Source organism: Pithys albifrons, chromosome 6 (assembly GCF_047495875.1).
Source record: "Pithys albifrons albifrons isolate INPA30051 chromosome 6, PitAlb_v1, whole genome shotgun sequence".
NCBI lineage: Eukaryota > Metazoa > Chordata > Aves > Passeriformes > Thamnophilidae > Pithys > Pithys albifrons.
Genome location: NC_092463.1, coordinates 38,716,060 through 38,739,607, shown reverse-complemented (window position 1 = coordinate 38,739,607; position 23,548 = coordinate 38,716,060). Strand labels below are relative to the sequence as shown.

Genomic DNA, 23,548 nt, shown 5'->3' with positions numbered 1-23,548 from the left:
TCTTTCTTGTGGACAAATCCTAGTCACTTTTGGCTTGAATTTGAGGCAAGTAGAACAACCAGTAGTATTTTCTGGCAATATGAACCAGTGGTTGCTGCATGACAGGGCCTCAAGCTCAAACAAAAAATTCTGTTACCTGTGTTAGATGATGTTTCATTCGCAAGTAATTTTTCTTTTTATTCTTTTTTTCAGCTATCTGTGACTCAGAGCCAGAACAACCTGTTAGGAATTGTCCATTGTGGGTGAAAGTAGAAGGTGAAATAGATCCAGAGCCAATTTACATCCCAACACCATCTGTTATTGAACCAGTTAAATCTACGATACTACCCAACCCAGAGGTCTTGCTTTCTAGTAAGAACAGATCTTCCAGTGGAGTAAAACCAGGCAGAGTGTATACTCCTAAACCCAATCCAGTGGTAAGAGAGGAAGAGATGCATGTTTTGATTTGTATTTAAAATTAAAGCAAAATACTGCCAAAAGCTTCTGTGCTAGGGAATCTTAGAGATATTTGAGGTGAAAGCTACTGCCCATAAGTATGTTGATAAGCAAAAATTAACTAATTGTATATAAATCTTTAACTATGTCTTCTGTTGAGAATTTACTGTAACAATAAAAGGTAAAAGGTGCTTATGATTCACTAATAGCCTCATTTAAAAATGCAATAATACATGGTATTTTTGTCAAAATAGTTGCTACTCCTGTAATGTGTATGTAAGTTCCTTGCAAAAAAAGTTGGGATACAGACACACACTGTTCAGTGTAGTTCTGGGTATTTTTTTGGTTCTTTCCTGGGGTTTCACTGTCCATGTTGGAAGAATCTGGCTTTGCCTCTCACCTCACCTTGGTATCTAACAAAAGCAACAACAGCAGCAGAGTTGAGTATAGTTATATCTGAAGAACAAAGATACCAGAGTTGCTATGTAATGTATACCAGATAATACATGACACTTTGAATTCCCTTCCCCACTTAGAAGAGTATCTGAATGGGTTTGAGTTTTTTGGGGTGGTGGTAGACTGGACAATGTGATACTAAGAGGGCAGATTTAGCTTTAAATGCTAGACTTTTCTAGCAAAGCTCTTTTCTTGAATCTAATGTACATTTAGAATGAAGAGGTTTTCTTCCTTTTTTTATTAGATTCGAGAAGAGGACAAGGATCCTGTCTATGTGTACTTTGAAAGTCTGATGACCTGTGCAAGGGTGAGAGTATATGAATACCAGAGAGAGGAGAAAAAGCAGCAAAAAGACAAAAGTGATTCACAGAGTTGTATTGTAAAGGTAAGAAGTCACACTGTAGCATGGATCATAAAACAGGCAGAAATATTGAAAATGTTCAAGTAATTATTTCCCCCAGAAACTCCTACATGGCATGAGGGCTGGACTTGCATATGGTGGTGGTAGGGCTGTGGAACCTGGAGCCTAAACCAAGTACTGGTGCTCATAAACTTGTGACATACACTGTCTTGTCTGGGAAAATTCATGGCCGCTAAGTGCACTGTCATGTAAGGCTTACATGGTCATTGTTATAAGAGCTATTCTAAAATGAAAACAATAACGTTGTCTAACACAGCATATGTTTTATGATTCTGGGTGAACTAGTTAATTTTGTGATGTGATTTTTAGTGCGAAAGTGAGATATATAGGATGAATGTTTTTCTTGCATTTCCTTCTTCCAGCAGGAGCCTGAACCAGAGCTTCAGTCTCCTGAGAAGGCAGCCTCTGAGGTAGAAAAAGACACTAATAAATCAGGAGGTAAGAGCTGAGCTTTGAGTATAATTCAACCTCTTTGTAGTTACACATTTTTATGGGATTTTTTTGAGGAAGTTGCAGCTATTGATAAAAGTCCATTTGCTGGGGGAATTATTCCACTTGTCAATAAAAATCTAATGATGTGCTTACAGTTTCATGTTTTCTTAAGCAGCTGTTTGTATGTGAGTCACATGGGAGATGAGAGCTTTAAAATGAGACATATACTGGAGGCACTGTGTCATCCTCTAATGAAATATAGCTGCCTTTTTCAGTTGATTTTTTTTCACTGTTTAATGTATACAGCAGCACAGTACACATTTAAGCATGTGAATGGAAAAATAATACAACTAATTGAAAATGCTGATGCATTGGTAGATGAAATTAAAGTGGCCAGGACACAGGGCTCAACATCCTTTACAGTTCTGCAAAAAGGGACGTTTAATGACAACAAAAGGTCATGCTTGTGTTTATACACCTTTTGCAAAAGACAGTTCTGCTAGTGGCATGTTTGCTCCTTGTGCCATTATAGGACTAGCCCTTTTCTGACTCCCAGAGAAACGTGCCATCTCTTAAGTAACCTGTGATGCCTTCTACAATACTTTGATAGTGTTTGGAGATCTTTCACCTGTGTATTGGAACAACCCAGCTTTGTTTAGCTTGTGATACAATGGGATACTACCTGACGTGGTATGGCTGCAGGGAATGAACCACGAGAAACAGTTACCTTACTTTTGCAGTGAGTTTTGCTTGCTTTTGAAGCTCTGCAAGGGGAAGTGATGCTTTGAACAGTTCTTGTACTTGTTATTGCCCTGCAGCTGAGCTGAGACAAGGGTGGAGGTGTGGGCAGAATGAAACTGTTTGACTATCCAGGTGATTAAAATGCCATAGTATTGCAGAAACCTATTTCAATTCTTTCTCAGAGAAAAGCTGGTGTTCTTCCCATAGTGAGGGGGACTCTTTCTCCACCTCCTGTGTTCATCACACCACTCAAGGTGAACCAACCAAACTTATCGAGATTATCTCTGACTGCAACTTGGAGGAAGATCACAATAGGATCTTGACCATCTTGTCACAGCATACCAACAGTAATGTGCCACAGTGCCTCAGAGTGGGTGGCTTCTTTATTGAATTGGCTTCGGAACACAAGGCCCAGCATGAGAACCACCCTCCTGTCTGCTCCTCCAGAGTGAGAATTTCAGTACCATCCTACCAGGACAAGGATGAGAAGCCTCAGTTACCTGTCTTGGAGACTCCTGATAGCGGAGTGCCATCATGCAGTAACTCAGAAAATGTAAAGTTCATGCGGGCAGACCCAGTGGACAAACGGCAGGAGAAGTTGCTTTGGGACAAAGGCTTGCCTTTTTATGCAGGGGTTTCTCCTGCAGGAAAGCTGGTTGTCTACAAATGCAAAGCTAATATGAGCCCCTCAGGCTTGATTCAGGTGGGTCCTTCTGCCTTTACTGTGCAGATTAGATGCAGTTTCATCCAGTATCCCAGAACTCCTTGAGGGGGAGAACACTCTTTTATTTGTCTACCTAGTCTTTTGCCTGTCCAGAATAGAATTATCAGCATCTAGTGGCATTCCTCCCTCTCCATAGTCTTGTCCCTTTCAAGATTGACTCAGTAAGAGGAAATCTGATTGGAATTCTGAAATCTAATGGTTTAGCTAGTCTTTTTTGCTATTTGGGTCTTGCTGACCCAAGTACAGAATCTCTCTCAAGATCTTTTTTGTGCTTTGGAAACCCCCCTGAAGATGCATTTGATATACAATAATACTTCTAAATGAATGACTCCTAGAATCCACAAAAGTAGTATTTTCTGAGGAAGTATACACTGGGACAAAACTTTAAAATGAATATGTAAACATTAAATTGTTTTTTGCTACAGCTTATTGCTAATCTTCACTAATAGTCTGCATCCTCTTTGTAGAATATATGTTTGTCATCAATGGACTTCATAATCCTAAATTCAAAGTGGGTCTTTCCCCATGGTGTTATGTTGCCAACTTGATGTTAAAAATTGATGATAGGAACTGTGGGGCTAGAATGAAGATCTTTTCCTTCATACGTATTTGTGGTTATAGTAAAACCACTTTCAAAGAAGGCATGTGAATTAGGAAATGACATTTTGCAGATACTGCACCTTCAGAAAGCGAAGCTAGCAGAGCAAAAATTTAGGAGATTTCTTACATTTTTAGAAGTTGATCAATAAAAAGAGTCCAGACCTTATTTAGCAGTGTGTTAAATATATTTGGCTTTTAGATTACCAAACCACCTGAAAGTAATATGCAACACTACCAAAACTTCCCGTTGTCCCAATATGCATAAAGTGTGACATTTAGAGATGTGCTGTTTTTTTCTTGCACAGTCAGTTACCCCTACAACTTAGAATTTGAAGTCAGTCAACTCATTGTACTTAATTACAGTATCAAATGACAGTATGGATAAGAAAGAAGCTGATAAAGCTTTTACAAGCTCTTCAGAGTTTTGTCTCAATGTATATGGCATCAGTATTATTTTGTGATGCTTAGGACTTAATTAGGTTTGAGAATTTTATCCGAAGTTGTCCTTGAATTTGGAAACCCATTTTTATTCTGGATTATATCATAAGTAAGGGACAGGAAAAACAGGTTCTAGCTTCATTGTATCTAATTTCAGTGATTTCACATGTTCCTTGGACTCTGTGGTTTTATGTGAGAGTCTGAGCAGCACTTAAAATCTGTATTACAAAGGTGTAATAAGAGTTGTTTGAAGTTTTCCCAGGTAGTAAGGAAATTAGGAGTTCCCATTCCAAATTACTATACTTTTTGGAAGAGGACATTTAGAAGTCCCATGGAGTGAAACACCTCTCCAGAAGTGGTGAATTAGCATTCTTTTCACAAAATTTCCCTTTTCCACTTTTTTCAGGTTAATGATAAATGGTATCCTCAGGCCAAACTGCTTTTGGGACAGATGGGGGCATTGCATCCTGCCAGTCGGCTGGCAGCTTATATCACAGGCAGGCTGCAGCCCACAGTGCTTGATATCGCAGCCCTCAGTACTGTGATCTCCAAGGTAGCATCCGGTGCTAAAACACCTGCTTCTGGGACACCATCAGTCCAGGGCCCCACAACATCAGCTCCTAAAACTACATCTTCAACCCCCACTGTGACGACTCTGAAAACCCATGTCCCAGCACACAGACAGATAGGTAGGTTGGAACTTATTACTGTGTCTTAAATTGCGTGAAGCTGAAGTACAGAGTGAGTGTACAGCATTAATGTTGATTTCTGTGCAATAGTGCATGCTGCCCTGGGCTGCATTGCCTACCTAAACTTTCTCTGCAATAAATAACCTTTAAAGCAGAAAGTTTGATTTTGACTTCAGAGTAAGATTACAGATGTTGACTATTAGTTGTTTTTTTAGTGCTACAAGAGCATATTTTCAAGGGACAAGAAAGAGTGGATGAAGGCATGCTAAATGTTAACTTGGATTTTTTGTTCAGGGAGTTTTGTTACTGTCATTTTTGGTTGTTTTTCATCAAAGACAGATTTAACTTGGGTAAAGTATCACTCTAATACGTGGTTCTTCACTAATTTTTTGCCGATGGTGTATTCATAATTCTTGTGACCACCAAAGATGTGTGAAGCAGCAGTGAAAGACAAGATGGTCCAAATCTGGATTAGCAAAACAACAGGTGTGCAGCCAATCACGACACCAGCCTCTAATCTCATTGGATTTCACAAGCTAAACAGGGTTGGACTTAGTCAGCCTCTTGAGTTAAAAAAAAAGAAAAAAGAAAGAGCATTGGAAGAAGCATGAGGTACTTGTATGTGAGTTGGTTCTGAAACGGTTATCTCAGCATGGCAAGAGAGAAAGTTGCCCAACTTCCCCAAGAAAATCTAGTGCCCATCCACACAGTCCCACAATAAATAAAGATCTGAAGAAGCTTTGCAAGAGAAAAGGATGTTACCTGTGTCCTGGCAAAACTGTCATTTCTGATTGATTATTTTGTTTCTTTCTGCCTAAATTTTCATTGCCATTTAAATGGTTATGTTGGTTTTCTTGTCTTGTAATAAAACTTGTTTTGTGTGTTTATGCAACATGAAAGAGCTGACTATGTTTCATTGATGGGTGAAGTCATTGCTGCATGTATGTTTTAAGTGTTTTGGCATATTAAAAATTCTATATGCATAAGTAACTACAATATTTAAGTTGGGCTTGCTCCATGATCTCTGTGCTGTTGTACTTATCTGTAGTGATGTAGATGCAGTGTCTGATCCCTTGGAGAGCAAGGGATGAGGTAATGGATCTTCAGTGATTACTTTCCACTGGTTAGCTTTGTTCCATCCAGTCCTCAGTTGCATGAATGTCACTGCAATTAGAAGGGGACATGGCAAACTCTGTCTCCCTCCTGTCCCTTTCCCCCATATCTGTGTAAGATGAATACAGTAGAAGGGGGATGAAAATCAAGAATCAGTAAAAAGAGGAAGATCACTCAAACTGTTAGAGGAAGAATTGGAGGTTTAGGAAGCGGTTTGAGCTTATTATTTCGCTTTAGGTGTTTGTTTCCTTGTACTGTAGTTAGAACTCTCCATAGTTGCACTATGAAGAACAACCCTTCAAGACCTGATTCTTTGTATGTCCGAGAAGAAATTCTGTAAAAAGCTACAGAAATGGAATAAGGCAGATATATTTCCAATATGTAAGGCATATTCAGGACTGCCATAAAGGTTTCAATGTAATTACAAGGTACAAAGAAAATGGAAGCTCAAATTCATGCTGAAATTGCAATTGTAGCATCTCATGAAAGGTAAAGAGGAAGTGTATTAAAATTTTGACCTGCAAGTTTTTATTTGCAGCTCCCCGACCCTCACCTGGTGGTGTGTTTGCCCAGTTTGTGATAAACAAAGCTGGAACTCTACAGGAGAAGATTCCTGGAGCGAGCACACGCCAGCCTGCAGCAAGGCCACAGTTGCTCAGTATCAAGCCTACACCAAAGACAGTTGTTGCTCCTGCGGTTCCTTCAATGCCTTCTCCAGCTCAATGTGCAGTCTCTCCTGGGGTCACTAAAGCCACCACCACTTCTCCAGTTACTGTGGAAAGTACCAGTGTAGCAGCATCTACTGTGACCACTCCTAGCCAGACAAAAGCTAGTGAACCTACCTGCTCTCCTCCTGCAATTATACTCACAGCTCCTCCAGCAACACCTGGAATCAACACCTGTACTGTTCCCTCATCCGGTACTTCTGCTGCTATTGTGAACATAACAAAACCAACAGGGATTGTTGCAGCAGTAGCAACTACGTCATTCCCTAAAACTGTAGTAACACCACCAACTATTACTTGTCCTGTTGTCACAACACCTACTTCTACAGTTGTACTAACAACAGCTGCAGCAGTTACACCTGTGGTGACCACACTAACTTCCTCTGCTGTCTCTGTTCCAATGATACTGTCAGAAGTTAACTCAAGTCCTCCACAGAATCCCAAAAGAGGTAACGCTTAGGTGCTTTGGGTTATTACTGTAAACACTTTGTTTTTTAGTTCTGCCTCTTTCACAGCTGTAATACAGTCTGCAACTGGACTAAATTAAAATATGGATTCACTTGCCTCAGCCCTCTCTCCAAAATAGGATAAGAAATGTAATCTCTCAATTGTTTTTTGAATTCCAGCTTGACTAGTAGAGAAGGGAAAAAAAATGTATCTGATCAGTGATTGGTATGAAGTGAACTGGAAGCCTCACATCATTTCTTGGCCCACAGAAATGTATAGCACAGTTACAATTGCAAGAAATTCGTGGTTGGCGTAGAGTACAAGATGTAGGCATGGAATTATTCTCCTGTATCATGGTTGAGAAATAGTGGAAATTCATAGGGAAAAAAATACTTTCAAACAAATCTCAAAGAGATCCAGTTGTTTCCAAAATATTTGCTTTAGTACTTATTAAGAATAATGCTGATTTGTAGGCTGTTCTCTGAAACTAATTTTTGTACAACTTTTTAAATATTTCAGAAGATGCTACTCCCCAGGCTGCAAGTAAGACTCCCCCAAAGATAGCTCCTGGAACAGACAAACGTGTGGGACCTCGATTATTGTTGATCCCAGTGCATCAGGCGCCTTCTACTGTGCGACCGCTAAACAACACGCAGCTCGCGCAGAGGCAGAGGATGGTCCTTCAGCCTCTCAGGAGCCCTGGTGCTGTCAACCTGTTCAGGCATCCTAATGGGCAGATCATTCAGCTGGTTCCCCTGCAGCAGGTTCGAACTGCAGGTGCCCAGCCCAGTGTGCAGCCAGTGATGCTCCGCAATCCAGGTACAAAATCCTGTGTTTCTTTCTTGGCTGACTTGTGTGTTTCTCAGAATTCAAAAATGTAGTAAATCTCTCTCTGACGCTCCTTTTCCCTATTGGAAGTAGTTGAACAGGTTATTTGGTTCTATGTGAGTAGTTGAAGAACAAAGTGTAATTATTCACATGCAATGCAACTTAAATGCACTGTGTCTAAAATACAGGAAGTGAATAGCTAGGTCACCAACATCTAGGGGTTCTGTGCAGCATGTAAGAGGGCCTCTGTATGTGTATGGCAGTGTAGCCATGTCCATTGTATTGTCACAACTTAAAAGAGACTTGATCTGCTGATTCAAAAATAATTCTTGTTGGAGATTCTCTTAAAAAGAATGAGCTGTTACCCATGTTTCACTGAATGTGCTGCTCTGCTTTAAGTTCCCAGGTTTGTCAGTCTGTTTATAGCAGATAGTCAGATGAAGTGTTACACTACAATACAAAATTTGGCAGTGCTTTTTCCTCCTTAAGAGTGTGAGAAGAAAAATAAATGTGATTTTCAGCTGTTTCTCTAGTGCACAGTTGAGGACAGGATTGGGAAAGTTAGAAATTGCAGGTATCTGACAAAAGATAGGTAGGATGCCTGTTGGGCATGGTGTTGTACATATTTGTAAATTATAAACAAAATATACTTTAAATGCATGTTTATTATAGGACTTTTTCTTCTGTTCTCCCTTTATCAAAAAGCATCTTGAAAAGAGGGAGATAGAGTGGTGCGAAAGGAAGAGCTGAGAGTAAGCACAGTAGAAAAAACTGTGGAGGGGAGAAAATAATGCTGTGCTTCAGTTGAGGTTTGAGCATGAGATGTAGTAAAGAATCAGTCAACAAGTTAATTTAATTTCTTTCTAATTTGGGGCTTTTGCTGAAACTATTTCCCCATGGTAGTATTTTTACTCCTTGTTTTACAGAGTGTTGAAATGCTGCAGAAGAGTTCATTAAGGTGAAAGAGATTGTGGTGTAATTGTGTAATTTTGGCATAGTTTTCCTCTGTGGAAGTCGTTCTAAGGAGAACTAAAAAAGATTTTAAAATTAAATGCTATTTACTTTTTTTTTTTTACGAAATCCCACTTTCCCTGTTTTCCAATAAATGGGAAAGTAAAATACAGAGAACTTCAGTGCAGTGCCTTTTCTGATTAAAAAGCTTAATGCAAGAACTTAACATTAAGTCTGCTAGTTTTAGAATCGCCACCTCTTGTTTTGTTGGCGTGCTCCTTAAAAAAATTCAAAATTTATATGACTTTATGGAGGACCAACTCTTTCATTGACAACTTTGTGGTCAAATACCTGATTACATTGTGATCCTTGAGAATGCTGTCTGCTTTTAGTACAGCATCAAATACCAAAAGTGAAAGAAAAACATTGCTTTGAGAAAGTATTAATTGATGTTTTGTTTTCCTCACAGGATCTGTTGTAGGAATCCGGTTGCCTGCACCTTCCAAGCCTCCTGAGTTACCTGTGTCTCCCACTTCCTCTGTGTCTTCCACATCTCCTGCTACAAATTCAGCTGTGCAAACTGCAGTACCCAAGTTATCCCTTCCATCTAACCCAACCACTCAAACATCTTCTCTTCTTCCTTCAGTAACAAATGTAGTGTCGCAGGCAGGCACTCTGACTCTGAGGATCTCTTCCTCTGCAGCTAGCAATGTCACAAATCAGACAGCCTCTGAGTCTAAAATAACCTGCAGCTCTGGTGGTCTGCCAGCTACCACTGCTAATTTCATACCTTTGCAGTCTGGTAGTTTTGCTTTACTTCAGCTCCCAGGACAGAAGACTGTGCCAAACTCCGTTCTTCACCATTTTGCATCTCTTCAGATGAAGAAGGATTACAGGAAAATATGCAAGAAAGAGGACTCAGGTGCTGCTCAGCAGGAGAATGGGAAGGCTCCACACTCAGATGACATTGAAGTTAGACAGTCCGAGGTCACAGTGTCAGATATGAAACAAGAGGAAACTGAGCTGTCGATTAACCAGTCAAATGCTGCTGAAGAGTCAGCATCTGGCACAATCACATCTAGTGCTGATAGAAATTCCACTGCATTAGAGGTGGTGGAGAAAAAGGTGCTAGAGAGTTCTTGTGATGATAGTTTTTCTTCCCAGCATGATGTTTCTGCAGATGTTGTATCATCAGACCATTCATACATCAGTGGGAAGGCAAATGATGAGGAAGAAAAAGGGCCTTCTGAGCTGAAAGAGGATTCTGTCAGTTCTGAAACTGTAGTGGAGGCTGTTCCAGCTAATTCTGAAACTGTTTGCGAGTCATCAGATCAGTCTGCAGTTGTTCCTCTGGATAATGCACATCCACAGAGTCTTGAGAATCAGGAGACCACCCAGACCCATGCAAATGAACAAATCCATGCTGAACAGGAAGAGAAAAAAGTAAAAGATGAGGAGGGAGAAGATGCACACACACAGATGAAGGAGGACAATAAGGGAAGTTCTGGGCAGTCAGAGAGTCAAGAGCACGATACACAGCTGGAGAACAAGGACAAACCAAGAGGGACTGAACTGTCTCAGATCAAAGAGGAATGTCAGGGTGATGCTACACAGCCCGATATGGAAAGGAAGGAGTACAAGAGCCCTGCAAAAGCAGAAAGCATAGGAGAGAAAACAGGAGATAAGTCTGGAATCAATTCTGCAAAAGAGCAGGATAATGCTTCAGGAGAAGAGCATACAGTCAAAACTGAGGAAGGCAAAGGAAATACAGCTAGGCAGGAAGGCAGTAACAACAAAGAACATAATGCTTTTGATTCTCCAGAAGGTGTGAAAACAGGTCATGATATTGTAACACATGTCAACAGTTCTTGGAGCAAAATATCTAGCATTGTACCCCCTTTAGAAAATAGAAGTGATGTGGGTAACAAAGCTGATACATCAGAGAAAAGTGACTTGCCCACTATTGATATAACTGCTGATGATATGGATGAGGATGAAGAGGAAGATGATGAAGAAGAAGAGGAGGATGAAAAAACTGATGATTCTGCTGATGAACTGCTTGATGGTGCTTCTGACTTCCCAAGTGAAGAGGAAATAGATGTTGAAAAAGTGGTAAGCATTTAACTATTTATGAAGGGATTTTTTAGTCGACCAACTGACATGTCATAACCCCTGAATTTGAAAGACTATGATGTTTGTGTTTTGGACTTCAGTTTCTTTAGAAAGTCTAAATTGGGGTTCCAAGTGGGAATGTCTTTTATTTCTTCTTAGTTGCATGCTTTTTTGTAGGTAGCAGTGTAGTTGCCCTTTAGAAATTGTCCATTTTTCAGATAACAGGAGTTATATTGCACAGTCTGTACCAGAACTGTTGCAGGTTGTCTTCCTCCAATATTTAGTCAAGTAACTTGGTTCCTTGTAATATGGCTTATTATCCCAAAATGTAGCAGCCAATCTAGTATTTCTGTTATTTTCAACTTGTTTTCTTCTGCTTAGTTTTTGTAGCTTTAGTTAACATTTATTTCTGGAAGGAATGTTTGTACCTCTCCTTATATTCCTTTTGAAATTTAGTCATACATTTAAGTAGCATGTGAAAGCTGTCATTCTCTATTTGATAGAAGACAAATTGCTCCTAGAGTCAGAGAATAAGGGAAACTTTGTGGTTTGTGTAGTTAAGATATGTTTAGATTTTAATGCTTATAGAATTTTCGTCAAATTTAACCCAAAAATTAAAGTAAAGCAATCTCATGTGTAATTCCTTGATACACTGTTGATATATCACTATGTGACTTAAGAAACAGTGCATTGTTACTTACAATTTATGAACTTGTGGCTTTGTAAGTCAGTCAAATGAGCATAAGAAATAAGATAGCCTTTTCTTGGGATGAGAGACAAGTGGACAGAGAAAGGTTAAACTGCAGGAGAATTGAAGAACAGAATGAGAGGACAGATTATATTCGTGTCTTCAGGAATTTAAAAGAATAGAATTCTTTTAACCCTTTTTGTGTTACTGTAGTTCTCTTGCAGTTGAAAATCAAATTAGGGTTCTTTGTCTTCTAACCACACAGCTGGTACAAACAGGTCCAGAAGAGTCCTAGAACACCTGGGCAATAACTTGGTACAGGTACTATGGAAGCCAGCTAGGAAAGGTGCCTTCCTCCCTTGATCTGTTGCTCGTCAATGAAATGGCAAATGCTGGCTGTCTTGGCCACAGCAAGCCAGAAACAATCAAATTTAACATCTTTGATGACAGAGGGAAAAGTGCCAGCCCTGGACATGAGGAGAGCAGACTGCAGGCTGCTCAGGCAGCAAGTTAGTAAGGCCCCCAAGGGTAATGCTTTTGAAGGTGCTGGGGTTCATCAGTGCTGGTCACTTTTTAAGTACCACCTCCTAAAAGCACCGGATCAGGCAATTCCAGAATGTTGTAAAGTCAGGGAGGCAAGGCAGACGATCAGCTTGATTAAACAGGGATCTTCTGGAGCTAAGGTGAAAAAAGAAAGTGTGTGGCTAGTGGACACAAGGTCAGGTGACATGGGGAGACTGCAGGTGTGTTGCTCATCACTGCTGGCAGAAAACTTTTGCCAAAGATCAATTGGAGTTGAAGCTGGACAGCACCGTGGGGGACAATAAAAAGAGTTTTTTAAAATATGTTAATGGCAAAAGGCAGACTGTAAATAACATTGGCCCATTGCAGGATGGGGATGGTCACCTCACAAACAGGGTCACAGAGAAGGCAGAGGTAACTGATGTTTTCTGGGCCTCTGTCTACACCACCAGTGATGAGCCCCAGAACCCTGAGCTGGGAGACTGTGACTGCAAGAATGTTAAACTCCCAGCCAGCCTTGAACTTGTAGAGGATTTGCTGCTCTGGCTGGATGTCTGTAGTCTATAGGGCCTGATGGGATTCATTCCAGGGTGCTCAGAGAGCTGGCTGATGACATCACAAGACCTCTTTCAATGATTTTTTGAATGGTCTTGGGAATACAGAAATGGTCCCAGTTAACTGGAAGCTGGCAAGCATTGTCCTGATTTTTAAGAAGGGCAGAAGGGATGACCCTGGTTTACTACAGGCCTGTCAGTATCACTTCAATGACTGGTAAAATTATGGAGAAAATTATTTTGAAAGTTAGTGTAAAACACCTGAAAGACAACACAGTCATCAGTCACAGCCAGCACGGCTTAATGAGAGGAAAGTCCCGCTTATTAAACCGTATTTCCTTCTGTGACAAAGTAACCCACGTGTCTGATCAAGGGAAGCCAGTTGATGTAATCTTTTTGGATTTCAGTAAAGCTTTCGAATCTGTCTCTCCTAGGATCCTTCTGGACAAAATGTCCAGCACAGCTGGATAAACACACCATGTAGTGAGTGAGCAATGGGCTTACTGGTTGAGCACAGAGGGTGACAGTGAATAGGCTAACATCAGATTGGTGACCTGTCACTAGTGGGGTTCCACAGGGCTCCATCTTGAGGCCCTGTGCTCTTCTACATCTTCATAAACAATTTGGACACAGGACTGAAAGGGATACTAAGCAAGTTTGTAGCTGACAAAAAACTGGGAGGAGCTGTGAGGGAGGCCCTGCAGAGAGACCTTGACAAATCAGAGGGCTGGGCAATCACCAACCAAATGAAGTTCAACAAGGGGAAGTGCCGGATTCTGCACTTGGGATGGGACAACCTCAGATGTTTGTACAGAATGGGGAATGAGATGCTGGAAAACAGTGCCATGGAAAGTGACCTGGTGTATGGCAAGTTGAATGTGAGTCAGCAGTGCCCTGGCAGCCAGGAGGGCCAACTGTGTTCTGGGGGACAACAGGCAAAGCATCACCAGCTGGTTGAGGGAGGGGATTGTCCCACTCTGCTCTGCACTGGGGCAGCCTCACCTTGGATATTGTGTGCAGTTTTGGGTGCCAGAATATGAGAAAGATGTTAAAACTATTAGTGTCCACAGGAGGGCAATGAAGATGGTGAAGGGCCTTGAGGTAAAGCCATATGAGGTGCAGCTGAGGGCACTTGGTCTGTTCAGCCTGGAGGAGACTGCAGGGAGACCTTGTTGCAGTCTGCAACTTTCTTGTGAGGGGAATAGAGGCTTAGGCACTGATCTCTTCTCTGTGGTGACCAGTGACAGGACCCGAGGGAATGGCATAAAGCTGTGTCAGAGGAGGTTTAGGTTTGTTATTAGGAAACCATTCTTCACCTTGAGAATGGTTGGGCACTATAACAGGCTCCTCAGGGAAGTGGTCACAGTACCAAGCCTTACAAAGTTCAAGATGCATTTGGACAATATCTGAGACGCGTGGGGTGGTTCTTGGGGTGGTCCTGTGCAGGGCTGGGAGTTGAACTTCAATGATCCTTGTGCACCTCTTCTAAATCAGGATATTCTCTTATTCTATGATAGCCATATCCAGAGTAACTCAATTAAGTCAGCAACTGGCTTTTAGAAACTTCCAGAAAAATTGACTAATCAGTTCACATTCCAGCTTGCTGTTCTCAGACAAAATGATAGCATCTCAGCTGAATAAAGGTGAGGAAATGGAAAGCAGATGTTATTTTTGTAAGTTCCTTCAAGCTGTAAAAACTGAATTGTTGCTGTCTTGTCTTCACCTGGATGGTGACAGTTTAATAAGTCCTGTATCCTTCAATAACTTGAGCAGAGTTACCAAGTGTTGAAAACCACAGTCAATTCTTGCCTGATGCCAGGTAAGCTTTACAGACATGATAGTCTCAGGAATTTGTTGGTAAACCAACAATAATATTTAGGTCACAAAGTAGTCTGTTATTAAGGTTGATGCTCTAAAACTGTATTTTCTTTTGTCCTGCAAAAGGATAGGGAAACAAAAAATGATTATTAGACATTATAAGAAATGTTTGTTTTGGAAGAAACTTACTGTGCATGTTTTGACTAATATGGTTTGGGAAGCCATCTAAGGGTGTCTTCACCACAAGCTCACACAAACAAAAGTAAGGTAGCCTTGGCTCTAGAGCAGTAAAGCTGAGGAATGAGATCTCAGAGGACTGTGAAAACTTGTCTGGATTTGGATTCGTTAGTCTGTACTGCTTATAAGTTGAGTTAGCATGTCAATGCCTAATGGAGAATTCAGGTTTGAATCTAGATGGGTGTTATTTTTCACTGGCATGTGCTGTTCTCTCAGCACAGTGCTTACAAGACAGGCACTGCTGCTGTTGATTGTCATACTGGATGAAGTCAAATTGTGTAAACAGGCTACTAGAGAAAACATAGAAGCAAAGAGTGCATGCATGTCCACTAATACTTTTGTTAGTGGAAATACCTGTGACAGCTCTTTCTCTGCTGGTTTGTAATGTCGACTGGTTTTAGTTGCTCAGGACATGGCCATTTAAAACCTCAGAAAACTCCAGTGAGAGTCAGGATGATTGCTGCTTTCCTGCAGTAGCTATTACTGTTTCTTTTTTAGTACATTTTTCCACACTGGTTTTCATTGTAGTAATGACTTAATTGTTCTGAATTTTGCTCATCAGTGCCTTTCAGATAACCTTCTTACTTTGTGCTAAGTTTAAATCTTTGACTTGAGACTCTTGTAATCTCCTCCTCTACTCAACACAAAGAGAGAAGCTTCCTGAGATGGTACATTTGCCCTTTTGCATCTGCTACCCTGAACTGCATCAAGAGAGGCTTCAGAGTGTTAATCGTTGTGGGTTTGGTAATATGAATAAAACCTTCTGAGAATACCTGTAGAAGCAAACTAATCAGTATCAGAATCTGTTGTCTGAACAAATTCAAGGGCTTTGGTCTGGGAAATGATGTTAAACCCTTGATCTCCAAGGCATGATGATTGCACACAAAGTTCGTGTTGAGGAGTGCTTGGCCTCGGCTAAGTTGCAGACTGTGTCTCCTGATTGTTCACATGAGTTCTTGTTGGCTTAAGCAAAAACCAGGGGTTGTTCTGGTGTTTTAGTGCTGCAGATTGGAGTCCCACAGTTGAGCTTACTAGTCTAAACACCGCTTCTATGTCTGGCAAGTTACTGTATTTTAAGTGTTGTTTAAAAGTGATTTTCAGTCATTCTTTTCTGAGGTGAACATTGAAATTACAAGGAACTATGATGAATTATTATAAAATAAGTTTAATAAAAAGTGCAAGTGACGTATTTTGTGGATAAGTTCTAACAATCTCTTGCATATTCTCAGCTTTTGGTCCAGCCCATGTGTGAAACCTGCAGACATTGTAGCATAGATATTACACATTTGCTTGGGTAATGTCTAATGACATCCACTGTCATCTCACCTCCTTTCTCAGCACTGTCACTGAGAATCCTCTGCTGTCAGGCAATTTGCTCTTTAGGAACCAGCAGTAGGGATTTAGGCTGCCAGGAACAGACAGAAGAGTCAGAGGAGAGAGCTTAGAAACAGGCATTGAAATGGAGAGTGGAAAAAGGGCTGTCATTTCCATACTAACTTTAGAACTTCTGTTGTAGGGTGGGATTGCTCCTCTTGTGCCTTCATTCTTTGAGGTATTTTGCCCTTTTAAGCTCAAAGGCATTTAGAAGTTCTGTAACTACAGGAAGTAGTTTGGAACGACTGAAAGCAGCGTGGAAAGACTGATGCTAGAAATGTAGGTTCCACAAGAACCTTCAAAAGTCACGCTAGGCCATGGGTAGGGTTCAGTCTATAACAGGTTGGCAGTACTTACACAGGGCAGCTGTTCTTAATGTCAGAACTTAAGTGGACTTACTTCTGCCAGTTGTCAGGATTGTGATACTTTTCCGTTGTTAGGAATCCAGGGGCAGAGAGGAAAGATTTACCAGCTAGAAGTATTTTTCCCTTTGGGGTTAGATGAATGAAAAAATTAATTAATTTTGTTTTGCTTATATCCATGTTCAGAATGCATAAACTTAAAGGTGTGAAGTTCTTGGTGGTCAGCAGAGTTTAATTCTACTTTTTTTGCCCATCTTTTCTGAAAAGGATGCCATGTCTCCTGTTTTGAATAACACTTTTCTAATATGATAGCATGTAGAAAGTTCCAGTTCTAGAAGGAGCTCTAGCTGGATAACTGCTATCAACCCTTTGATTAGCCCAGTGTAAACTTATCAGCACTCAAAGGCTTTACCATGACAGTGTTTCTGTGGTAAGCTAATTTTTACTGGGTTTTTTTCCCCTTATTCTCTGGATTGTAGCATCTTTTAAACTACCTTGCATGGCCACATTCCCTGCAGTGTAATGATACCCAAATGTATTTTAGACAGAGTATTTCTGCACACTGAAGAAAAACAGTATGCATCTCTTGCATGTAGAGGTCATGGAAATGATACTGTGTAAAGTGGAAAAGCTTAGGGAAATATTGGAAGACTTACAGCATCAAGGTGGGTTTATGAGTGACCCAGGCGAGCAGGCAGGAATGGGAAGTGCTCTTTGTGTGAAGAAATAGGTCTATGTTGCCTTGTACCTCTTTTACATGAAGTATTTTCAACATAATGGCAAGTATCTGTTCAGTGATTTAAATAGTATGTTTATTTGAATAGTTTTTGTTTAGCCTTAAAACTCTGGGTTTATAATATCTTTCCTTATCAGACTCTCGGAAGGGTTAAATAAAGCCTGTGGAAGCAGCTCTGCTACGTGTTTACTTCACCTGCTGTAGCTCTACAGAAGGTCTGTGTCTGGGAGGTACAGCAGTTTTGGTATCTTAGAATCAGATAATCATTAAGGCTGCAAAAGACCTCCAAGATCAAGTCCAGCCTTTGACTGAACACCACCATGTCAACTAGACCATGACACTAAGTGTCACATTCCATTGTTCCTTGAACACCTCCAGGGATGACAACTCTACCACTTCCCTGGGCAGCCCATTCCAATACTTGACAGACTTTTCTGTGAAGAAATTGTTCCTGATGTCCAACCTGAATCTCCCCTTGTGCAGCTTGAGGCCATTTCCTTTTGTCCTGTCACTTGTTACCTGGGAGAAGAGGCTGACCCCCAAGTGGTAATTGTAGACAAAGATAAGGCTAAACAACTCAGCTCCCTCAGCTCTTTCTCATCAGACTTCTGCTCCAGACCCTTCACCAGCTCCATTGCCTTTCTCTGGACACGCTCCAGCACCTCAGTGTCCTCTGTCTAGCAAGGGACCCAAAACCAGACACAGTGCCCTAGTGCTGTTGGCCACGCTATGCTTGATACAAACCAGGATGCAACTGGCTTTCTTGGCCATCTGGGCACCCTGCTGGCTTGTGTTCAGCAGCTGTTGACCAGCCCCCCCAGGTCCTTTCTGCTGGGCCTCTTTCCAGCCACTCTGCCCCAAACCTGTAGCAATGCCTGGGACAGTTGTGATCCAAGGCCAGGACCTGACTTCCAGCTTCTTTTCTTCTACTTTCCCTTCCTTCTACTCCTACCAGCTAGTAGACTTTAATTTCAAGCTTGTATTCTTCTCAGCTGAGGAATTTTCAAAGCAAGCATGAAAAGGAGTTGTTGAAAAACTGCTGGCTTTTTACATAGATTATATTCTTCAACTGGGATTTTATATAATAGAAAGTAGATTCCTTAGGACTCTAAGCATATACAGCCACTCAACAAATGTGAAACAGTGCTGGCTACTGTTTACAGACAGTGTCTGAAAGCTGTTGAAATACCTAGGCTGAAATGCACTGTAGTCTTAGTCACAGTTTTAGTAGCCCTTGCATATGTGCTCTGGATCTAGACTGCAAGCAGTATTTGGTTGACCTCACCAATGTCCCAGCGACATGTGTCTCCTGACTTTCATTCTCCTTGGGAAGCTGTGCTGATATGTAGCTCCTGACCAACAGGTGACGTTCCAAGTGATGTGCTGCTTCCTTGGTAAAGGCAGTTCATTTTCTTTGTGCTGTGTTAGCACCTGATGGTCCCAGTGCTAACAAATCTTGCTTTATGGGACAATATTAGGATTTTATAGGCTTTCATGCAGAGAAAGAGGTGAGAATTTGTGTTACTTCCATGCTGCTCTTAATACTCATACAAGAACTGTCGTGGCATAGCTGCTCTGAAGGAAAGCTGCAAGAAACCCCAGATGTCAGTAGTAGTAGGAAAACTTCCTTCCTTCCTTCCCAAATACTTAACTCAACAGAGGTCAGTACTGTTTCCCTGGAGAGGGAAGAGTGGTGCCTTTGAAGTCAGCACGTGTGGAAAGAAGGAGTGAGATTGTTCTCTAGGGCTGGTGATTTCTCATCTAAGGTCACTCTCCTTGCTCTTCTCTTTCTTTTTCAAAAGATGTGGCTTCCTACAAGCACAGAGGTAGTAAGTAATGTGCAGGTGTACATAGCAACTTGTAGAAGTAAGGATGCTTTTCTGTTCAAATCTAGCAGCTATACCTCATAAACCTGCTTTTCTTTGTTTCAGCAGTAATATCTTGATACTTCATAGTACAGGAAGAGGTGTCAGCTTCTCTGCAAGTGAGTAGTTTAGAAGTTTATACCTCTTTCTGCACTGAATCTATACTACCAACACTTCATAGGGCTCCTCATGTTGCAAATGGATGGTGATGGAAGACTTGGAATATTTAAGAGTGGTTTTACAGGGGAGAGGATGCTGCATCTTAAAAGACTGGGAGATTCTACAGACAGTCTTGCATACGTGTGTGTATGTATGGAGACACTAAAATAAATGTACTGTATACACACACTCTCTTTTTTACATCTATATTCCCTTACTTAGTGTTTTTTGTGATTAACTGTTTGCATCAATTTTAGGTAAATAGTTCAGAGAAGGAGATTGCAGCTCCACAAAAGTAAAGTAAAGAAGCACAAAGATCAGGAAGGAAGGAAAGTCACAGGGAAGTAATAGGAGGAGGGCAGGATTGGGATAGTTCAGGGAACTGGGTGAAATAAAGTACAGAATGGAAGTATAATTACATTTTCTTGCTTGAAGAAGAAGAGTTCTTTGTTCTGTAATCAGACCAAAGATTATAATATAAACAACTTCAATAAAAACTGTAATACAAAAAAATTGGTTGAATAGGCATGTTTTCTTGGGGTGAGGAGTTGTGTCACCTGCTACTACAAGTGGCCACAAGATTGAGATGTGACTCTTGTAGTTGGTACAGCACTGCAGTTTGTCTCTGTCTCTGTCTTCACAGATGGTAGCAAGTTTTCTTGGTCAGGCAAGTGTGGAGAAAAAGTACTCTTCAGAATATCATAAATATTTAAAATAATGACTGGGCAGCATTTGGAAAGAGCCAAAATCATACATCATGAAAGCAGTTTACTCTATGACCCAAAGAAGCCTGATTGTATGATGATCTGACTTTTGCTGTCTTAGGTATGAGAGACCATTACTAAGTTGATAACTACCTCAAATTTTGTAAAAAAAAAAAAGTTAATTAGCAAGAGTCTGCAGTCGTCGGTTGTGTAAAGGCAAGTTTAATCTTACTTGAAAATGGAGGCAGGAAAGCTCTGCCATGTGAAAGCTTTTATCTCGCTCATAGTAAAAGCTTCAATGACAGAGGTGGGTTCTGCCCTTACTGCAATACATTTTACAGAGTTGCTAGTGGGAGAAATTCCTGGAGGTGACTGTTAAAATAACCACCTGCTTAGCACTGTTTATTGGCCAGTGTAGCTGGAGATGTTGGTTCTTCATTGGTTCTAAATGTTATAATGTAATCTCATTTGAGATTGAAGTGAAACTGTTTTGGCCTCAGTGCCATTGCTAAGTAGATACTCATTTTAAAAAAACAAAACAAAAACTGTTCCAGGATGCGTGTGAATACAGAGAGGATGACGAGCAGGTGGACATTGAGACCGTGGAGGAGCTTTCAGAGAAGATTAACATTGCCCGTCTGAAGGCCACAGCTGCTAAAATCGAACCTTCCGAACAGAAGTAAGCATCCTTGGAGAGCACTACATTCAGTTTGGTATTTTATTGGTGAGCTGGCATGGAATGTACCCAGTAAGCAACAGGTTTAATGTGATGACAGTATAAAGAAAGGTTTCTGTCAGGCCTTCCTGAGCACTGGTGCTTTCCAGTGTCTGTGAAAATAGTACTGTCAGAACTAAGAGTAGTTTCAAGGTATCTTAGCCATTTTTTCCTTCCCTCTATTTAATTTGTTTATGGGGATGTGTATCTTGTAATGTAAAATTATTGAGTGAATCACCTCCCTTCCTGCAGGCTGAGTATGAACAAGGTTGTTGTTGTTTTAAATGTGATTTTGCAAGCTTTGTTTATTCTTGCTGGTGGACTTTTAGGCAGGAATTGAGTTAGGCCCTGAGCCTGAAAATGAAAGTTTTGTCTTTTGCCCCATCAAAGAAAGTATTTTCTTATTTACATATTGTCTGCCATGGTTGGATAGCTTGGCTTTATTTTTTTTGGCTGGTTTGTTTTTGTTACTGTTGCTGCCCTTGCATTTATGATGATAAATGCAAAGTAAAAACGTGGCTTACTTGACTTGTGTGATGATAGTCGTGGCTGTTTCTCAGTTGCACTAAACAAATGAATGGGGAGTGTTGCATTTATAGTTCTTTTTGTTTGAAGAATTTTTTGTAGAAACTTTGGAAAAACTGTTTGGTGATACTGTATACTTCCCATATAGTTCCCCTTCCCATCGCCTTTAAAGATACAGCTCAACTTTTATCCTTAGGTGCTGATTTTTCTTTAAATTGGGAAGATCTTTCAGTGATAGAGAAGAACAGATGTCACAATTTGTAAAAAATACTTCTGGAATGTATGTTATTGTTTTCTTGCAGCTCCTGAGATAATGAGGAAGCTGCTGTTATTATATATTAAGATAGTAGTAAATGTGAGGATTTTGATTGGTGGTTCGTGTGAGGGAAGGATTGCTTTGCCATCTATATTAAATCTGGGGTTTTTTAAAAACATAATTTACCAAAACATAATAAAAAAATACTTTATGCAGCAAACAGTTACAGGCTGAATTTATTCTCTTTGGCATGTAGTGAAACAGTTTGTCTATCATTTTACAGCTTTCAGAACAACTCAATTATTTCCGGGATAATGGCATTGGAGATAGAGTTCACTTACTTGAGAAAGCTCAACAGTATCCTGCAGTTATACAAGGAAAAGTTAATTTCAAGGCATCAAAACGAGCAATTCTAGACTGTTGGAATGTAGTTAATGAGGACAAGAGTATATGAGATGAGTAGTATTGGGAAAAACTTTTTACCTTTCTTCCAGATACCATCCTCCTAATTCTTCGGATGAAACATTATCAGAAAAACATATGAAGGTATATGTTTGTTCTCCTCTTTCCTTTTGGTATCGCACCTCCATTTTAAAGATAAACTTTCATCTCAAGTGCAACTCTTAATGTGATTTATCTGCCTTCCAGATACTTTTGATTAAATGCAAGAAACCAAATGTGTTTATGGGGGGAGGATGCTCAGTCCAAATCTCATTAAAACAAAAGGACTGTTGCTGGCATCAGTGGGCTTCAGATCCAGCTTTATCTATGGGAGGGATATTTACATTTTATTTATGACTGTGTTTCCTTAGGTTTTGTGTTCTTGACATAAGTAATTTTTACAGCACACTAAAATAATAAACAAATAAGCAATACTTTCATGTATGAAGAAGACAGCATGTGGTATTATATAGGCACAGCACTGGGTGCAGGATTTCTAAAAACAAGAGTTTAAACAATGTGTATTTAGGCAAGTTAAAGATACTGCAGAATCCTTTCAAACCAAAACTCATTGCAATCCTTCAGAATTATCTGCTGTATTTGAGGGTGGCTTTGAAGCCAGTTTTGCTGACTGTCCTTGGTAACTATCTGTGATGTGCTTGATGTCAGCCCTAGAGCTGCCTGCTGTGATGGGGTGGGGTTTAGGGGTGCGGTGTGAACCTGGTGTATGTCTTACATATTAGAGCAGACTGGTGTGTTTGCCTTTGCCTGAGGCGAGATGGGTTCCAGGATGCTCTGCCTGCCTCACCTTCTCCATGTATCCTCCTCTCTGCCCTTGAATTTACATCACAAGGCCCTCCCTTTGAGGGAACTTAAAGCCCAACACAGGAGCAGATGCAGCCGTGCTATGCTCAAGTCTGTCTGTGAGGGCAAAATGGATGTTGAGAGTCAGGTATCAGGAGACAGTCTTCAGATTCCTTTAAGGCCAGCAGGCTGAGGTTTGAAGCAGACGTAAAATTATCAAAAAACTGCGTTAATTACTTCCCTGATAAATAAATAGCATAATTCTACAAAATCTGTATGGGTGCTGATGAAACAACAAACTTTCAAATCTGTAGAGTTTTCTAATTTTGCTTATTGCCTGTCAGTCTTTTTAGAAACATAAGGAAATTCAAAACCAGAGCCTCTTTGCCACGTTCTGTTTCTTGGTGGATGTCTGGGGTGATAAGTGTCAATGCTGTCTCTCACGTTCTTAGTTACAATGTCTCTTGGCCCTGACCCATATGAACCTATGAAAGAACATGGAAATCAAACTAGTTTAATTCCAGGGAAAAATTCAAATCTCCTACCTTTGGTGTGATTATTTCATTTGTTAGTAGACTTTTTTGACAAACACTCAATAAAAAATATTTGGCTCAAATGTAGGATTTTGCTGTAATCCCATGGTTTATCTAAGTAGCCTTGTATTACAAAAAATAAA

At 40.5% G+C, this 23,548-nt stretch overlaps 1 protein-coding gene across 8 annotated transcripts in view; it reads left to right on the top strand.

Moving 5' to 3' along the window:
- Nucleotides 1-23,548, top strand: part of MGA (MAX dimerization protein MGA) — a 61,737-nt gene that overhangs the window by 27,932 nt on the left and 10,257 nt on the right. For 4 of the 8 annotated variants that reach the window (XM_071558376.1, XM_071558375.1, XM_071558377.1 and 1 more), the window contains exons 10-19: nt 193-416; nt 1,136-1,276; nt 1,675-1,750; nt 2,668-3,188; nt 4,654-4,936; nt 6,588-7,223; nt 7,741-8,040; nt 9,470-11,112; nt 20,686-20,810; nt 22,122-22,173. In XM_071558376.1, the coding sequence (XP_071414477.1) occupies nt 193-416; nt 1,136-1,276; nt 1,675-1,750; nt 2,668-3,188; nt 4,654-4,936; nt 6,588-7,223; nt 7,741-8,040; nt 9,470-11,112; nt 20,686-20,810; nt 22,122-22,173 (4,001 nt within the window). Of the gene's footprint in view, nt 1-192; nt 417-1,135; nt 1,277-1,674; nt 1,751-2,667; nt 3,189-4,653; nt 4,937-5,364; nt 5,742-6,587; nt 7,224-7,740; nt 8,041-9,469; nt 11,113-20,685; nt 20,811-22,121; nt 22,174-23,548 lie in introns of those variants that run through there. The other 4 variants (XM_071558379.1, XM_071558382.1, XM_071558381.1 and 1 more) reach the window with 4 other exon arrangements.